We start from the raw sequence: 17744 nt of genomic DNA, 5'->3' as shown, positions 1-17744 counted from the left end.
AGTTAAACTTAACATTTCAGCCACTCTGCATTCACAAGTTTAAAAGCTTAACTTTAAATATGAGTATAAAATTATGTGATGACATGCAAAAAGATTTGCTGACAGACTAACCCAACAGAAAGGAAAGGGAGGACAAGATTTGCCACTTTGATTAGTGACTCTGTCGAGAGTGTGTTTGATAAGACAAGCTACTTACGAGAATGTAAACTTATTTTCTTTCATAGTTTAAAGAAACCAGATGCCTCTTTAAAAAGTTTAATCAATTTGTAATTTTAATTTGGCTGCTTCCCCCTCCATACTTCCGGTGCCATACTTGGAACACTCCCTGGATGTCCCACTTAGACCACTTAGTGGTGCATAGTTGCTATTTCATCTTGAGCCTCAAACTTGCTCAGAAAACAAGAATCAACTTTAATTTCGGTTCAACAGCTACAACCTGAAAACCAAATAACAACCTTCTGTTGAATCTCCAAAAGTGAGGAAGGCGCAGTTGGTTGGGAGCATGCTTGTCATTTTCATTGATTTTTAAATGGTTGTCCTTGCGATTCAGGCTACAGAGTAAGACTGTCAAAGCTGAGTTACACTGTAATATCCTGAGGTGCCCTTAGGGAATATATTTGGTGAAACGATCCAAACAGCATGCCATTATGACAATAAAAATCACAAACAGCATGCTGTACAGGCTGCTGTTAAGAGCACTACTGCTCATTATCAGCCTTTTTTATCAGATTTAGTTCTCCATGACTTCTTTCTCTTCCCGAAGATGATATTCAAGGCAAAAGGTTGCTGCTTTGACCCTGTGTAGAAGATCGAGGGCGAGTCACCTATGTGTACCTGCAGTTGGTCAGGAGTTCAGTAAACATGTCAAATTTGATGAGAGTGACAGGAGCGGCTTACTGCTGCATATGGTGACTTCTTTGAATGGGTTAGTTGCCAAATTCAATTCAGATATTGTTGTTATTTTACAGGTGCAGTCTCACATCTTCTCGGTCTCACAAGGTTATTCTTGCTACAAAAGTGTCCAATGGCAGCATGTTCACCATTCAGCATTCCAAGACTGCAGTTTTTGTTTTTTTCTCCAATTCATTTTGTTGTGAATGAGCATATCGCCCTATATAAAATGTGACTGATGGCAGAAAGCTTTTACAATAAATCATCTCTAAAGAAGTTTGAACTTTGCCAAACACAAATGCAGAGAGGGTTTAAAATCAATCTATGTGTCCCTCTATTTGTGTTAAGTCTGCTAAATCCTTGTCCAAAGGGAAAGACTCAACTTGAGCACGTTTCTGCCAAAGTAAATAAGAGAGATAATCCCTCCCACCCATCACTGTCTCCAAATATTACATCTCCCCAACCTTGAAGCACATCTTTTTGTAAGTTTATTAAAGTTACTTTCTTTGTCCATAAGAAAGCTACTCTTTTTGTCCATCAGACAAGAAGAATAGCAGAACATAAATAGAGAGTTTTAATGTCATTATCTATCTCCAGAGCCAGATGTGCATTAGCATGACACTGGGGTTCTGTGCAGATGTATCACAATAAGCATTATTCTCATTAACCACGAGAAACAAACTGCTAACCACAGGCAATACATCAGAGCACTAGCATGAGCTGAATTGTTGAAGGATTCTTCACCAACATTCACCGTGTAAATATTTCTCACTTCTGCAATAGATAGAGGTTTGTCACTAACTGGGGCAACTGCCCCAAAGAATGTATGAAACTGTATGCCAACCAGGATGAATAAAGGTCTAAAGTAAGGACCACACCATTGTTTTCTCCACTGAGCATACCCCCCCCAGCACTCTAATTGATATACAACAACACTGGGACTCCTTGTGACCCCTGACCCTGACCCTTGATGGTCACAGCTGAAGCACACGTGGGTGTGATACCGCTCCTAGTTTCTCTGATCCGTGCTGTAGGTGAGGCAGCTAAAGAGACAGTAAAATGAAGTATCGTAACTCGAGCTGCTCAAGACATAACTATGGCAATAGGCAGAGTCACAAAGTCAGCACACTAGTTCACCTACTTCAAAGACGTTCAGGTCACTGGTAGTCAGTGAACCAGTATATAGATCAGTATAGAGTGACAATGCACTTAGATGAAACTGAGACTGATTGAGTTTTAGGAAGAAAGATCGATCATCTTCTTTGTAGAGCTTAACAATAGTTATTTTTGTATTTTATGTTTTATATTGTTAAATTAGAACGCTCACAAATTAGTCCAGAATTACAGTCTTTCTGTTCTTTGCCTGTCTTGACAACCCATCTTCCAATGTGTTTATCTAATACTTGATGATTGTATTAATAGAGACATAACAATGTGTTCTTTAAAGTTTGAGGACGGCCTGATGAAAGATGGTCTTATAGTGAGTTCGGGCTTGAGGAGAGTATGAGTCATCCATGCAGCTGGGATCCATCATCAAAGGCAAAGTTCAGGCTCTAAGGACTTATTTGGGAGGTCACAAACGGTGTCACTAGTTCAGTTAACGGGACATGGCAGAGAGTTTGATTCACACAACCATCCAGGAAGTCCTCCATGGAAAATGTTTGGAAAAGGGCAGATGCTTCACAAAAAATAAATATCAGGGGATTGAAGAAAATGTATATCTAGCAAAGTTACGTGCAAACTTCAAACAATCAGATAAACCAAGAGTTACACATAGAACCAGCAAGTGAAAAGGAGACACTATTGTTAAATGTAGTTACATCTTATTTATTTATTTATTATTGATTAATTTATTTTGTGAAGCCTTGCAAGATAGAGTATCACGTTATTGTGATCTCACCAATCTCACCAGAATCCACCTCCTTCACAAAGTTGCAGACAATATGCCTCTGTGAATTAGTTTAACTAGGGAATCATGTAAAACATGTATTTAATTTGCACTGATTATCATCGTTATTAGTAATTTAATTTTAATTAAAACATAGTCCTGGATTTCTTTAGTTATAGAATAAGCAAAGCTGATTCGCAATCATTTAGGAATTACAATTAAAACAAAGAGAAAGCATATTCAAACAGTACATGAGATGAGTAAGCTAATATTCCCTTAAGCTTCCCAAGTCCAGATTATCAGCTATGTTCATTATTTCTACAAAAAATTTTTAATATGTTATCTTGTGTTTATTACCCTGGTAAGAACAAGTTATTTTTTCATAGAATATTGTTAAACTGTATGTTGTTGGGTTTTTTTTTTAACATTTGTTGAGACTTTAATATACAATTTGGATACATATCTTGCAAGTGCCTTTCACACGATTTTGAACATATTATTATGCTGGATCACTTCATCTTTTTTCTCCTACCCGCTAATCCTCACTTATGGACGGGCTTTTTCATGTGCTTGTGGGAAAGTCAGGGTGATTTTGCTGATGGGATGTAGCACATAAAGAGGCTTTAGAAGCCTTTGGGTAACTCAACTAGACACAGGAGAAGGGAGAGGTAAAGAAAGAGAGGTAACAGAAGGTGCAACAGCTTATTTGATCCACGATGCATAACATTTCCCTTGCATGATAAAACCTGAGAAATTGCATCATCACTATTTTCCATTACCTTTTATCGAAACAGGTCATAGTTTACATGATAGCATATACTGTACGTTCAGTGTCCACCAGCGTTCTCACTACACAATGGCATTTAACTACCATGTGTCACTGCATGATGACTTTGATCATCTTGACATCATGATGCATGACAACACAATATTACATAATATTGATTTTGTCACTTATTGAGAGGCGGGGGGTGGAAGATGCTGCTAGACTGCTGATTCGTGTACAAGAAATCAGGATGGAGAACCATTAAACAAAATGTTTTCAACAGTGCTTTAACTTGTCTTTGTGGCTCTCACCTATGAATGGTTCGACGTACAAGTTAAAAGTACATAGGACTAAAATTATTTAACATGGTTCGGGTCAGCCGTTAATAAATGTGTGGTAAGGGTTATAAATATATGCATGGTTAGTGTTTACATAGTCTAATATACATGCACCTCTGTTACAGTAACACCACATGTCACTCACTTACAAAAACCAACAGCCCACACATATGCTGCCATCTAATGAAGTTCAACCATAAATTGTGACACCACTGTGTTTAAGACGTGTGGACAAACACAGCTAATGCACATTGTTTTGTGAGTACATTTTGTTGCTTCACCCATCTTGTCACATAATGACACTTGGTCAGTACGTTGGCTTACCATCACCTACTTTCAATGCTTAGTTAAGTGGTATGTGAGAAGAGAGAAGGAAGTGAAAAACAACTATTTTAAGTGTAAACTTGCGAACGTGCAAATTGTTCAATTGTTCAATCTCCTTGTGGGGTCCATATTACTACATAACCCCGCACTATAGAACCGGTATATATACCGGTCGCCATTTACTCTTGAAGCAGCTAGTATGTCCCTTAATGCGGCAGAATAACTGTCAATGCACAGCTCTTAGTTAGAAGTTGATAAAATAAAAAGGCTTGTGAACAAGTTCAGAAAAGGCCTTGTGTAAGATTCATTCTCATCATTAAATAAGCTGTAGTGGTATCCGGGTAGAGCACACAGGAGACAGGATACAATGCAGAAAGTACACTGCAGAAATTGCAGTATTTTTTACAGCATGCTGAGTATTGCAGAAAAACCCTTCTGACGTTTCTTTAATTACAGTTGCTGCCAAACAATCTTAACTAGCTGTGTTTGGATGTATTTAAAATGTTGACTACAGAGTGGAAAGCATGACACAGGTGAGCAAGGAAAAGTAGGATCCGTACAAACAGGATCAGCATGCCTAATTGCTCCCTGTGAATGCTCTGCCAAAGCACCTGCATCATCACATGGACATTTTTCCTCTCAAAAGCTACCCCTCTGGATAATAAAGTCTTTCAAAGATACAGTACATGTGAAAGGACACAATTTATTTTGTAGCAAAAATTGTAAACTACTTCCCGTCCTCAAATTTAAAAAATCAGTCCAGTGTCCAGTTTAGGTGTTACTTGAAGCAAAAATCAAGATTTCAAAGATTAGCAGTATGCAAAGTTCCAGGCAAAGACAGCAATGTTTTATCCCCTGTCGCTACAAAGAACTGACTTTACTTTGTATGTACCCATTAATTCTATTCTGCATGCACAGCCAGTGTCTGGGGTGTTGGTTTGTTGCTGAAGAATGCTTTCAAAGCATGCGAGAATGTAATCTTTAACAGTCTTTAGTGATGGGCTAAGCCCCCTGGACACTGCAAAGCAATCAGCCTGCCTCCCAGACAGATAACAGTATATCTGGATCACACGCACTCAAACACACAGACGCACACCCATCAGTCCATTCGGCAGCTCCGGAGCGAGCATCCTGGGGAGGCTAAGCTCTTAATTTGTTCTGACCGGAGCACGTTGTGTCTCGATAGGCCAATAGCTGAGGATTCTCCATCAATGTGAAGGAGTGTTTGTCTGTGTGTGTGTGTGTGTGTGTTTGAGAGAGACAGAAAGGGCTCAGTGCCACTGCCACATTATGAGAAATCATTTGTGAGCAGTGGTCTCCCAGGGCACGCTGCTTATCGGAGCACAGTCAGTGGATGACGTGAGTAATTACAGATGATTCACCTTGAGGACTTGATCATCAGCAATATCTTTGTGTATGTCTCCCTGACACTCTTTCCTGTCCTCCTTGCTCTCATCTTCTCTTGCTTTCTTCTTCTCTTTGTCTTCATCCTTTCTCTTCATCTTTTTGATCCTTCCCCCACTGCCTTCTTCTACTCCTTTTGTACTCACTTAAGAATGACATTGGCTCCTGTCCCCGTTGCATTTTATGAACTAGATAACCAGACCCCTTTTGCCAAAACTATAGTTCAAAGCAACAAAAAAAAAAAAAAAAACTTGAAATAAAACAGACATTGATGACTAATAAAACTGCATAGTCTCTGTCACACATTCCAATGTCCAGTGCTGGATCAAGTACCCAGTATCAGTGCACATTTTCTCAGTCGCTCATACGTGAATAACTTTAGTCAGCACATCAGTCTCATCCTTCAATTTATCACGCAATTGTTGTGTAGCCTGCAATCGTCTTTGGACTAAATGCATTTTAAAATGCCTGCAGTTTTTCCTTTGGGTATTTTTTTTTCATTGTGGTTCAGCCTCATGAAGAAGCTCAGTGTGTTCTTCTGACGGGGCCGGCGCTGTATACGGACGAGGGAAATGAGGTTTGGCAGCTCCATGGAACAAATGACTGGATTACCTTAAGCCACTGCCAAGGAGTAATTCTAACACTTAATAAAGGAAAAACAGGGACGTGTGTGTGTGTGTGAATGTGTTGTGAACAAGACAGAAAGAAAGAGAAAGAGCGGGCCAGCCCGGAGGCACAGGAGTCTAACAAGTTAGACAAATAAACACTGAACAAGAGCCCACCAGAGGGTTTTGGTAGCAAAGAGAGACTGATAGATGAGGCTGCAGCAAATTTTTTTCAAATTTTCTTTCTTTCCTTTTTTTTTTTTTCTTCAAAATATGGAGCGTTGCTGCAACATTTCTGCTTGGTTTTGTGAAATCTGTATGAATCTCATGTATATTAAAGAAGTTATGGTGGAATTTAGGGGCAAAAAGCATTTCAAATGTTTGCAAAAGGAGTATTCAATGGCAGAATGAGTGAAGATCTCAGGTATGTCGTACTTTAATGCATTAATGACTCACACTCACATATGGTATTTAGGGAAGACAGCACACATGGATAAGGATATAGTCAATTGATATCTCTAAGAAAAAAATGTATCATGTGCTTTGGAACTACTATTTTGTGTATTTGTTTTCTCTTAAATCCTATGTACAAATATGAAAAGATTATGTAGCTTAATCTGCAATCAACAAGTTGACTTGTAATCAAGAAACATGCTAGTAGAAAAACATTTTTGGGAGAAACCACATCTATTCATACCTTACAAAATATTTAGACAGCCCAGCAGTGACATAGTATAAGAGAGTTCTAAAATGAGTTTGACAAGAAGTAATATGTTAACCTTGTTTATTAAACTCATTCCAGAGCCCCATTATGGTATGTACAAAACAACTGAACTAAAACATGTTTAAATGTTATTGAGGGCATGTTTTTGCCTATATGTTGCTACACTTGAGAAGCTTATGATCTCACCCTGCAAGTTGTACTTTAATATGGGTTAATTTGCATACATTTACAGTTCTTGATTTGACTTTCATTTGGTGATTAATGAATATTAATTCTATTCTATTGCCATCTTTAAGTTTTATGTTTAAACTTGCAAAAGAGGCATTTTTTTTACTGAAATATGCACTGATTTGTTTGTTAAGTGGGAAAAAGTAAGTGTGAGTCTTGGTTAGTTAATATCAGTTCATATTTGCCATACAACTCAAATTGAAAATGGTCTGCCTATCCATCCAATCATTTTCTATACTCGCTTAATCCAATTCAGGGTCATGGTGGAGCTGGAGCCTATCCCAGCTGTCATTGGACGAGAGGTAGGGTACACCCTAGACAGGTCGCCAATCCGTCACAGGGCCATACAGGAGCAAATGAGACGAACAACCATGCACGATCACACTCACTCCTAGACACAATTTAGAGTCACCAATTAACTCAAAATGCATGTTTGTGGACGGTGGGAGGCAGCCGGAGTACCCGGGGACAACCCACCCATTCACGGAGAGAACATGCAAACTCCACACAGAAAGGCACCAGTCCATGGTGCTAACCACCACACCACCCTGCAGCCCATGGTTTGCCTATTTTTTTCTCAAATTCAAAAGTCTGATAGACACAGTTAGGTATTGCATATTGTTCATGATTTAAAAAGTGGAATATCAACAGTGGGACTCACAAGTTCACATGCAACAGCAGCAATATTCTGTTGTATGAGTGCTTATGATTTCCTGACAGATGGGTGTTTACCTATAGTCTTACGTGGGGGATTTTGGTCAATAACCTAAAATCCTTCAACTGCAATAACATAACATGACAAAAACATGGGTTAATCTGCACTTGACTTGGTAGTTCAACATGACAAAAGGAGAACTTGAGTCTCAAAATCCTGATTTCATGGCTGAAACCCATACACACTAACACGTCATTGTTAGTGTATCAGTCTCATAAAAATAAACATATTATGGCAATGGTGAAAGTATAGAGACAGAAGATACTCACCCCATGTGATGGGTAGGAAATCCATCCCAACTCCCCTTGGCTTGCTTTGGAGTCTAACAGATTAACTGTGGTGTGAAGAAAAAGAGAGCAAAAAAACAAACATCGTATGAGTATCTCATTCTTGTTAGCCCAAATTAGCCTTTATTTAATCCCATAGGAAAAGTCTCTAACCTCAAGCACTGATCATGACTATTTACTCAGCTGTCACACACACACACACATTTACAACACACACGAATACACTTGCACACTTGTGTTCACATGGCTAACTTTATGAGAACAGTCATCAAAATTTCTCTATCCCTTACCTTAACCAACTAAGCATCTAACCACACCATCACCTTTCCTGTTGCCCATATTCTTAAGTCTCAAGTCTTAATTACAGCTGTCCTTTCAAGAGCTATGATTTAAAAAGTCCTCACATTTCCAAGATGTCCACAATACAGTTTGCAGTCAATCTATTTTCAAAACACAGAGTTCCAACTTGATCATAGGAACAGCAATGCATATGACTACAACATGAATAGATAATGTCCATCTGTCCCACACACTATGGTGGACAGAAATATTTGGTAAGGTTATTTTCTAAGCAAAAATGTTTTGCTGTCCTTGATTAGACTGCACAAACCTTCCCCACATGGCAAGATTGAGAGCGAGCTGAATGCTAGTTATGCACAAACAAGATAAATACAATTATTTTATGTCTTTTTATCCACAGGTTGGTACTCCTGTCAGTTGTTGAGCTTCTTTGTAAGATGCTTTGGTTTACGAACTTATAAAACTTAGTTGATGATGTGCTCACTGTAGTATTCCCTACAGCAGCACTAAGTGAATATTAGCATGTCAACCCAGATGTCTTCTTTCCATCAATATGGAGCTGAAGCCAATAAATAATTTATGTTTTCAGTCTTTCAACCTAAATGAATATTCCCTATTCCACTGTAGATAAAAAACAAATGTCAGTGGGTGTTGGTGGGTTTTGTGTTGAGTGAGAAACCGTTTTAAAATAGCTGGAAAATTGCACACAGGCTGCATATAGCTTATGCTAACACAGAAAATAGGATTCTTAGTTGTTTCTGGCAGACATCCTGAAAAGAAACTAAAGTAAAGCAAATGTTTAAAAAAAAACACTGTACGTGTTTATTTTCAAAGACCCTTGCTTTTGACCCATCTAAGCCCTTTTCTACCTAGCTAAATGCTCATTCATGGTGATTGGATTGTAACCAGGTAAAGCAAAACTGCTTCAAATCTAAATTCAAATGCAATCACCAGTTTCAGAGGTGGTCAGAAATTCAATTTTCCACACTGAAACCAAAATATAAATCCATTTATAATGAATGTAAATACAAGTCTTTGCGCGTGTGTGCTGCTAGGGTTTTTTTTTTTTTTTTCAAACAGACATCAAGCTGCAGCGAAGAGAAATCCATGTCTAATAGAGGAAATATGACAGAGGATGAATAAGACAAGAAGCTTAACGGCATTAAAATGCAAGCTGAGACTTTGCAAAAAGCGTTTGCTGTAGTGAACTTTATTTAACTAAAGTCACAGATATGCCAGTGCATCACACTTCTGGTGCTGTGAAGTACTGGAGAAAATACTTCTATTGCATTAAATCGTACAAAAAGCAGGTGACTGTATACTGATATATATGTTGACCAAACCGTGTCTAACACAATGTGCAGCATCTTCTTGAAACTTTAAAAACAAACAGAAGCATTTTATATTCTTAGTGTATATACATGCCTGTGGAGTGAATAATGGCCATTGAATACAACTGTCAGAGTGGGTTATGGAATGGAATGAAGAATGTGAGGGCGTCTTTATGCTTCACGGATGTCTCTCCTCAGCAGACAAATTGTCACAAATAGTTCCCAACCACATTCTGCATTGTTGCACAAATATCAGATGTTTATACGTCCTTTTAGTATTTAAATTTTTAACGGCCAAAATGAGATGCATTGCAGAATTCATTACCTTGATTATTTCTCTGTCAAGGTTTTTTATTTTTTTTCTTAAAGTTATTTCCAATAGAGAACTTAGGACAGTACGGGTTCTTACAGCAGGGTGAACGTAAAACAGTTTGCATGAAAACAGAGCAAGCGCTCTATTTTTTAAGGTTGTGCTGGGTACTTGTGGTTCGGTAATGTCTTGCCTGCAGGCTAATTTTCAGTTTGGAGAGGCAGAGAGGGTTTGAGATGGGTCAGCCGAGCTAACTGTTGCTCCAGCCAGGGCATCAGACGAGCAAATTTTTCACAATCTAAAATAAGTCAAATCTGAAAAATTCCACTGTGGTTTGAATCAGTCTATATTGTGGAATTTTAAAACACATACATTTTGTATCGGAAACGTGTTTACTTTGTCACGACATTTTCTCGGTCAAAGAATGTTGCAACACAATGTAAAAGCCAGCATATAAAGTTTACTTAACTGGGACGAAAACTTACAAGTTTGAGTTATTTAGATGGTGAAAAGTCACTGCTGGTGTCCCTGGTCGAGGCTGCTTGGCCCATATGTCACAAAGTCTCACGAATGACCGAATTTGAAAGAGTGCTGACCGCTGTCTAGCACCGATTCAATACAAATGTGGCCAAGAAGACATATCTTTTGGAATATATTTTCATTTAGGCATTCATTAATTTTCTAAACTGGATTTTTATCATGTTCAACCTATGCTGAAGTTTATCCCAGCTGACACCGAATGAGAGTTTGGGCACACTCGTGACAGGCCACCAGTCCATAACAGGGACAAAACAAAGACAGACGTGCCAAACAGCCCAGCATGCTCTCACTCATACCTACAATCAAATTAGAATCACCAGTTAGCCTAACATGCATGTTTTAGGGAGCAAGACAAAGGACCCAGAGAAAACAGACATAGGAAATAAATGCAAACCCTGTACAGAAAGGCCTCAGTCCAAAGTTAAAAGAAACTTTCTTCCTTTGAGGTGTCAGTGCTAACTGAGCATATGTTCAATTTTTTATATTCATTTTGTCAGTTAGCAAAACACTCAGGTGGATTTACACAAATGTGGATTATTCAACCTGCATGAAAGAAAAAGGACAAACAATCACTGAAAAAGGACAAACAATCACTGAAAAAGTCCTCTGTTCCAATGAAACAGACTCAACCCATTTTATCTCATCCTGCAGAGTGCGCCCCAATAAACATGCACAAGTGCGCACATACATGGATCCTTTACCAAGCGAGTGCGCACATACCCAGCAAAGTGAAGCAACAATGCAGTCAGGCCCTGCAGCTGTAACTCCATTCACTGGGAGAATATGACGAATACATTCGCCCTGCGTTCTCCTGTTCAAAGCTCCAGTTCTCAAGACAAAAAAAATATTTGTGGGTTGTTAAGGGCTGCTGTGGCACAAAACACTATTTTGGTGAAATAAAATTTGCCCCTGAACACACAACCGGAGTCAGATTTGCAGAGAGATGTGATCCAGCCACTTTAAGAGTTAATTGTTGCTTCACATGAAAGTCAAGTTTGAGATGGTAATCATAATTTTCTTCTGGCATAACTGATAGATATCAGCTGTAGCATAAAAATAGCCCAAATTAGAGCAGAGAAACAGAGGGACTTGTTATCTAATTCTAGACTTGTATAGCTATCATATGGAGGCTCACCTGATCTGTAGCCATGCTACAAAACTCATCCAGATGAGTGGCAGTAGACACATTACTATTAGCATCTAATGAAGCTATCTGTTCATGTCAGATAATAGCAGCTCAGCATCCAGGCCCATTGCTTCCAATTTGCATTTCTCAACGAGCCGAGCCCACCACTCAAATTGAGCTGAGCGAAGGAATTTGAGAGCAGAAAATTAGACAGCTCTCATATCGCAGGAGGGAAGAGGCCCCTCCAGCTGCACTTGGCTGGGAAACTGCGCTCACACATGCACACAGAATCACACGCATAAACACAAAATCCCATCAGAGGATGCATCTTCAAGCAAGAAGCGATGAAAGTAAACACACTGAATACAGAGACACAGGAGAAGGACAAAGGTGTACAACAGTGATGCGCACATATGACATGTTCAAATGTTAACAGCAACTGTTATACACATGTACTGGCTCAATTCCACATCTACTGTATGCATACTCTTTCAGATGCTCATCAAAACATGTGCTTATTTCTGCGTGCACGCACTCAAGCAAGCACAAAAAGGCATACAAACATTTGCCGACAGTCTTCGCTCCCTCTCTCTCACACTCACACACACACTCATAGTCAGTTAGCAAGCTAGCGTCAGCCAAGCATATAGCCCCTGCCCCATCAGGGAGTGCCTCTAAACGGGAGTATTAATAGCAAACTCAGCCAGCCTGTCTGAGAAGGACCAAAACGCCAGAGGTAGAAACAGGTGAATCAATATATAAAGCAAACCGAGACCACCATTTAAAACCCACACACGTAAACTGACACCTGACGAATGTAAGTCGTCAGTGACACTAGATATATGATGATTATACATGCTGTATAATCATATATCTAGTATCACTTGGTGAAGTGTAAGCTGAATAACTGGAGCAAAGACATGCACGGAGGGTACTTATTTTGATGTCTCTGTTATTATAATTTACGGCCTTGAAGATTCTCCAGCACACATTTTAATTTGATAGTCCCTTGCTTCCACCAACAGACTCGCAGCTGATGAACATGGAAACTCAGCCACAGACACAATCAAGATGTTGGTTGAGTGGAAACAGACAAATGCAGTTCTAGTGCCAACACGGGACTTGATCAGATACTGAAAATAGAATAGAATAGAAGAGAGTAGAATCTCCAATCTAAGAAGGTGGATGGCTCTTTGTCTTGGCAACATGGTACTGTGCATGTGAGGGCTGGCAGGCCGCAGTGCAGGCAGAGCAAGGCGACTTGTGTCTGTGTTAAAGGGTGAAGTGTTCACCTCCCATTATGAATTATTCAAGAGCAGAGTCGCTCTGTCTGATGTTGCTGCTGCTTGCCCAGCTCCTCTGCCCCCGTTTTCTTTCTTTCTTTCTTCCTTTGTTTATTTCTTTCTTTTACACTTAAAGCCTTAAATGCATTGCCTGCACCTACACACAGACACTTGATCACCAATAAAAGCATACTCCTGTCCTGCACATCATACATATCCTTGCAAAATATGCATAAATGTCCTTTAACCTTTTTTCTGACGCCTTGAACACTCGTTGTTACATCGGGGGATGCCAGTCTTCATCATTCAGCTGAGAGTTCGGTCAGCACGCCCATATAAATAAAGACGTATAGTTGCCTGCTTGTACAGAAACTAGGAATAATTTGTGTGCGCACATATTTCCAGCACCTCTGAAAGGTACCATAGCTCACAGACGCTCATCTGCCCCAGCGGGACTGCTGCACCGCGCTCTCGGGGCCGACCGGCTAAAAATACCAGAGGCCTCCTGACGTCCCGCTGCGGACCGACGTTTACGCCACCTGATAGGACAAGCTGTACCAGCTCAAAACTCAATATATTTTGCCTCCATTAAGACTGTCCAAACTTATAGATTTCCCCTGCTAAAGTATAAATGGATCTGCCCCACTTAATGATATCGCTCTGTTCTTTTAAACGTTTGTACAGATCCTAACGATATAATGAAGCCACAAAGTAATGGCGTGTGGGAAAAAAAAGTCGAGTCACGATGACGAGGTGGAACACAAAACGAAATTCTCTAGAACAAAACATCTATTTTTGTTTTCTAAAGGCTTTTAACAGGGCTGCAAATAAAATAACTTTCCCATCATATAATTAAAGCTGATCTTAGTTTGTGAAAATGTTTATCTTTACATTTAAAAAGAGGCATTGGGGCATTAAAAAAAAAGTTAAAAAAATAAAAAAACGCCCCATAACTATATCTGCAACGAATTTATCCGAGTTCCTCATATGACCGTTACTTTCCAAACTATACTGACAGACTTTCAGGGTCAGTCATTTGCTGCGCGCTGGGTTGCATATTGACCACCACCAACTTCCATGTCCGAAATCAAATAAATAAATAAATACAGTCTTAAATCCTTCCGAGGGAGTAACCGAGTGAGAACTTTTCAAATAAATTAAGTCCTTTAACAATGTCGTTCTACTTATTTGTGTCTGCAACAGTCATTTGTAGACTCAGAGTCACTTTATGTTGTTTTTGTTTGCTTCGTTGAGACTCCACTACATAGGTCAACAGTTGAAATTATGACATGATTCATTACTTGTTTTTGATTGTTCGGTCAGCAGCCAAATCTAAAAGTCATGATGGGCGACTCAAATGGATCCGCACTGCTCAACGTGTAATGTCTACAGAGGCTATGCTCTATAGTTCAGACTGCGTTGTGTCCTCTTGCAGATCCACACTGAACTTGTGATACAGAACTCTATGAATTGCTGTACAATATCCTACAGATACGGGGTAGCTCGATACTGACACTCTCTGGTAAATGTATGCGATGAAAAGGTTGTTTAATCATCAGATTTGCTCTTTATTCTGACACTTCACACTGTTCCCATCCCAGTTCCCTAACGAGTGATTTGATGTCTTTCTCCCTGTGTGTGTGTGAGTGTGTGAGAGAGAGAGAGTCTGTCTTTTCTCTAACTCCCAAACACACGCTTGAGTTTCTCTCTCTAACATGAGCTTTCAAACACACACTCTTTTTCACTTTTCAACAAAGTTATTTATTTATTGGTTGCACTACTTTGTATAGTCTTGTCTGTTTTTCAGTGTTTACCCATCTGACGTCCATTTTATATCTAACCGCCCTAAATTTAAATAAGATATTTTAATCATGGCCGTTAGCTATTCAACAAAGTTTCACAGGAAAACTGAGAGACCGATTTAGAGCAGGCCTGTGTGACTCAGTGAGTTTTTATTCCGTTTTGTCACGCAACACATTTTCCCGACTCATGCCGTCAGGTCAAGTACCATAAATTAAATCTATTGGTCTCTTGCACTGCATTTCCAGCTAAGCAGGGCTATTCGCCTGACTCCAGAGGTTTTTGGGGTTTTTTTGCTGTAGAAAAAAAAAAGAAATTGAGAACACTTCTGACGGCTTTTTAAAAACGCAATATTGAAATGAAACATCACAAACATTTTGAGATTCAGGATAAACTTCTGTTTCTGAGGAATTAACGTCTGAGGGAAACCAGTTTAACTTCAGAGATGAAAATGAACCAGGTTTTGGTAACCGCATCATCCTTTAACTGTATGTTCTGTTGAACCTTCTGTTTGGGAAGTCTCAGTAAACTATGACTGGTGATTTGTTTATGAGACGGCCTCCAACTGTCATAAACTTTCCAAACTGCAACGTCAGTCATACCGTCTAGCATAAACGGCAGAAAAGACGAGGAATATGTCTTGCGTCTTCCTCTTTTAATAATATAGCATATTATGTCTAATAAAGGCTCACTCACATATATTCAATCCCTTGAGGGTTAACAAAGCTGTCCTAAACTGAGACCTTTGTGTCGGTGTGTGTGCGTTTCTGTGTGTATGTATGCTCATACATACTATGTAGATTTTATTCTCTATGCATTTTTAGATGGATTACCCTAATCGACGGGATCCTAAACCAATGCGACGTGATCTATATCGATATCCACGTAATCCACCACTTCCACTGGTTCTTTTTTCCTTTTTCTTTCCGTCTTTTGTGGAGACTTGAAGGTTTTCGGTTCGAGCATCTTCACCATGCTTCTTTTCCCTTAGTTGTCCCCGCTGTTAAGCGCTTTAACATGATTCATGTTTTAAACGTGTAAAATATAGCATTTCACAACTTTAGAAACCTAATAATACCTCATTCTATGTAATTGGATATTTTTAGCATCATTCTTATGTCTTTCTCGAGTTTGAAAGACAGTTTGACAGGGTTGAAGAAATGGCTTTGCCGAAACTGGACCCGCCTGCCGTGCTCCAATGAAAAGCCTATACTGTCTAATAAGTCACCGAAGCTTGCACCGTAAACACGAAGAGTGTATTTGAACTCGTTTGATTTAAGGTCAGATATAAATATGATCCTAAATTAGCTGTCATTGCACAACTTCTCGGTATTGTCAGCTCAACATCTCCACAGAAGTCAACAATACAAGTGTTATTTTTTTCGGGTCAAAACTATATCCATTTGCGTCTTTTACGCACTCCGCAACTGTGCTCATCCTCATTTATTGCCTTTACATCGAGTTTAGCTGTAGTCACCCAGTAACTGGGGCGTCTACCCAAATGGACTCTCGGGTACAACGGACAACGAGACACTAATCGGTCATAGAAGCAGAGACCGGAGTTCCCTAAACATCTCCGTAATAACTCTCCATGGGCGCTTTAGGAGCTATCTTGGCATCGCGTAGTTCATTCATCCCGAATTAAACAACTATCAACCCTTATTAGCGAGACTGTCCGAAATTAGGCTACCATGTCTGCCCTGTTGGGGTCCACCTTCAAGTTGAATATCAACTTATATTTGCCAGCAGTCTAATGTCGCGTCTCTGTACTGCCACATAGTCACATTAACGCGTTTTGAATCGTCCTGTTATTGTTAACGCAGTAATTTGAACAATAACTCAGCGGCGGGCGCACGGCACGCCACGGCGGGTGCCATAGCGCACCATTCACACAAACACACACACGCACATATACACGTTAGCAAGCGCACACTCTTAAACGCAAGCGTCCGCAGCCTGATAGTTCGCTTACCTTCATTAGGGGGGTAGATGATAGGGAAGGCAGGGATAACGCTGGACATTAAAAGGTGTAAAATGAAAAGGAGTGATCGCGGATTGCAATCCATGGCGGCGGATCAGAGGTACATAACTCCATGAAGCCACTGACTGGTCTGGGAACGTCTTCTCTCCACTCAGCTTTCTCCCTCTCTCTTGCTCCGTCTCCCTCCGGTTTGAGCAGTTTTCCGCTGGGTCCTACAGAGTCTGACAGATAGCAAAACACGGCGCTCAAGTTCATCACAGGTCAGCCTGGAACTCGTACCACGTGGGGTGTTTTTATGTATTGTATTATGTATTTTTTATCTGACTCGCGAACTGACCATAATTCACAGCCCAAGTCATTCCCAAAGGTATTATGAAACGGCAAAAGGAAGAGCAGGAAAATATTAAAAGTTTATGTTGGAACAACATTATTGAAGCACATGTTCTTGTTATGCTTTATTGTACTAATAATTCAACCACATTCACCATATTTTGTCTTTCCAGTATCATTAGAGGCATGTCTAAGTCATAATACTACCCCAAGATTTGACCCAATTACGGACCTAATGATTTGAAGTGAAATAGAATCTAGTGTTGGTTTCTTAAAATGTGTCAATCAGTATTTAAGAAAAAAAAACGAGCTCTAAACGTTTATTCCACACCAGCAGTTAGTGCCCTCTTACTTTGCATTTAGAGTTTTGAACACGGTTTTAATCTTATGTCAGAGAGCTCACATTGAAAATGAGACAATAAAATCAACAAAGAAGAAACTGATACATCCACCAAAATATTCCTGATTTTCTTTAATATTACTGTGGCTGTTTTGCAACATGCAACTCACAAACTGAACTCAAACAAGCTTAAGTTTACAAGATGAATAGTTTACATTAATCTACCAAAGACC

At 39.6% G+C, this 17744-nt stretch overlaps 1 protein-coding gene across 3 annotated transcripts in view; it reads right to left on the bottom strand.

Annotated features, from left to right (window-relative positions):
* epha3 (eph receptor A3) overlaps positions 1–17035 on the bottom strand; it is a 102065-nt gene extending 85030 nt beyond the window's left edge. For all 3 annotated transcript variants that reach the window (XM_072397256.1, XM_072397257.1, XM_072397258.1), the window contains exons 1-2: positions 16833–17035; positions 8153–8217 (exon numbers count right to left, since the gene is read on the bottom strand). In XM_072397256.1, the coding sequence (XP_072253357.1) occupies positions 8153–8217; positions 16833–16926 (159 nt within the window). In that variant the 5' untranslated portion in view covers positions 16927–17035. The remainder of the gene's footprint in view (positions 1–8152; positions 8218–16832) is intronic.
* Between the last annotated feature and the right edge of the window lie 709 nt (positions 17036–17744).

Source organism: Leuresthes tenuis, unplaced genomic scaffold (genome assembly GCF_036924035.1).
Source record: "Leuresthes tenuis unplaced genomic scaffold, fLeuTen1.0.hap1 SCAF_12, whole genome shotgun sequence".
In the NCBI taxonomy this organism is placed as follows: domain Eukaryota; kingdom Metazoa; phylum Chordata; class Actinopteri; order Atheriniformes; family Atherinopsidae; genus Leuresthes; species Leuresthes tenuis.
This window is presented reverse-complemented; position numbering and strand designations above follow the sequence as displayed.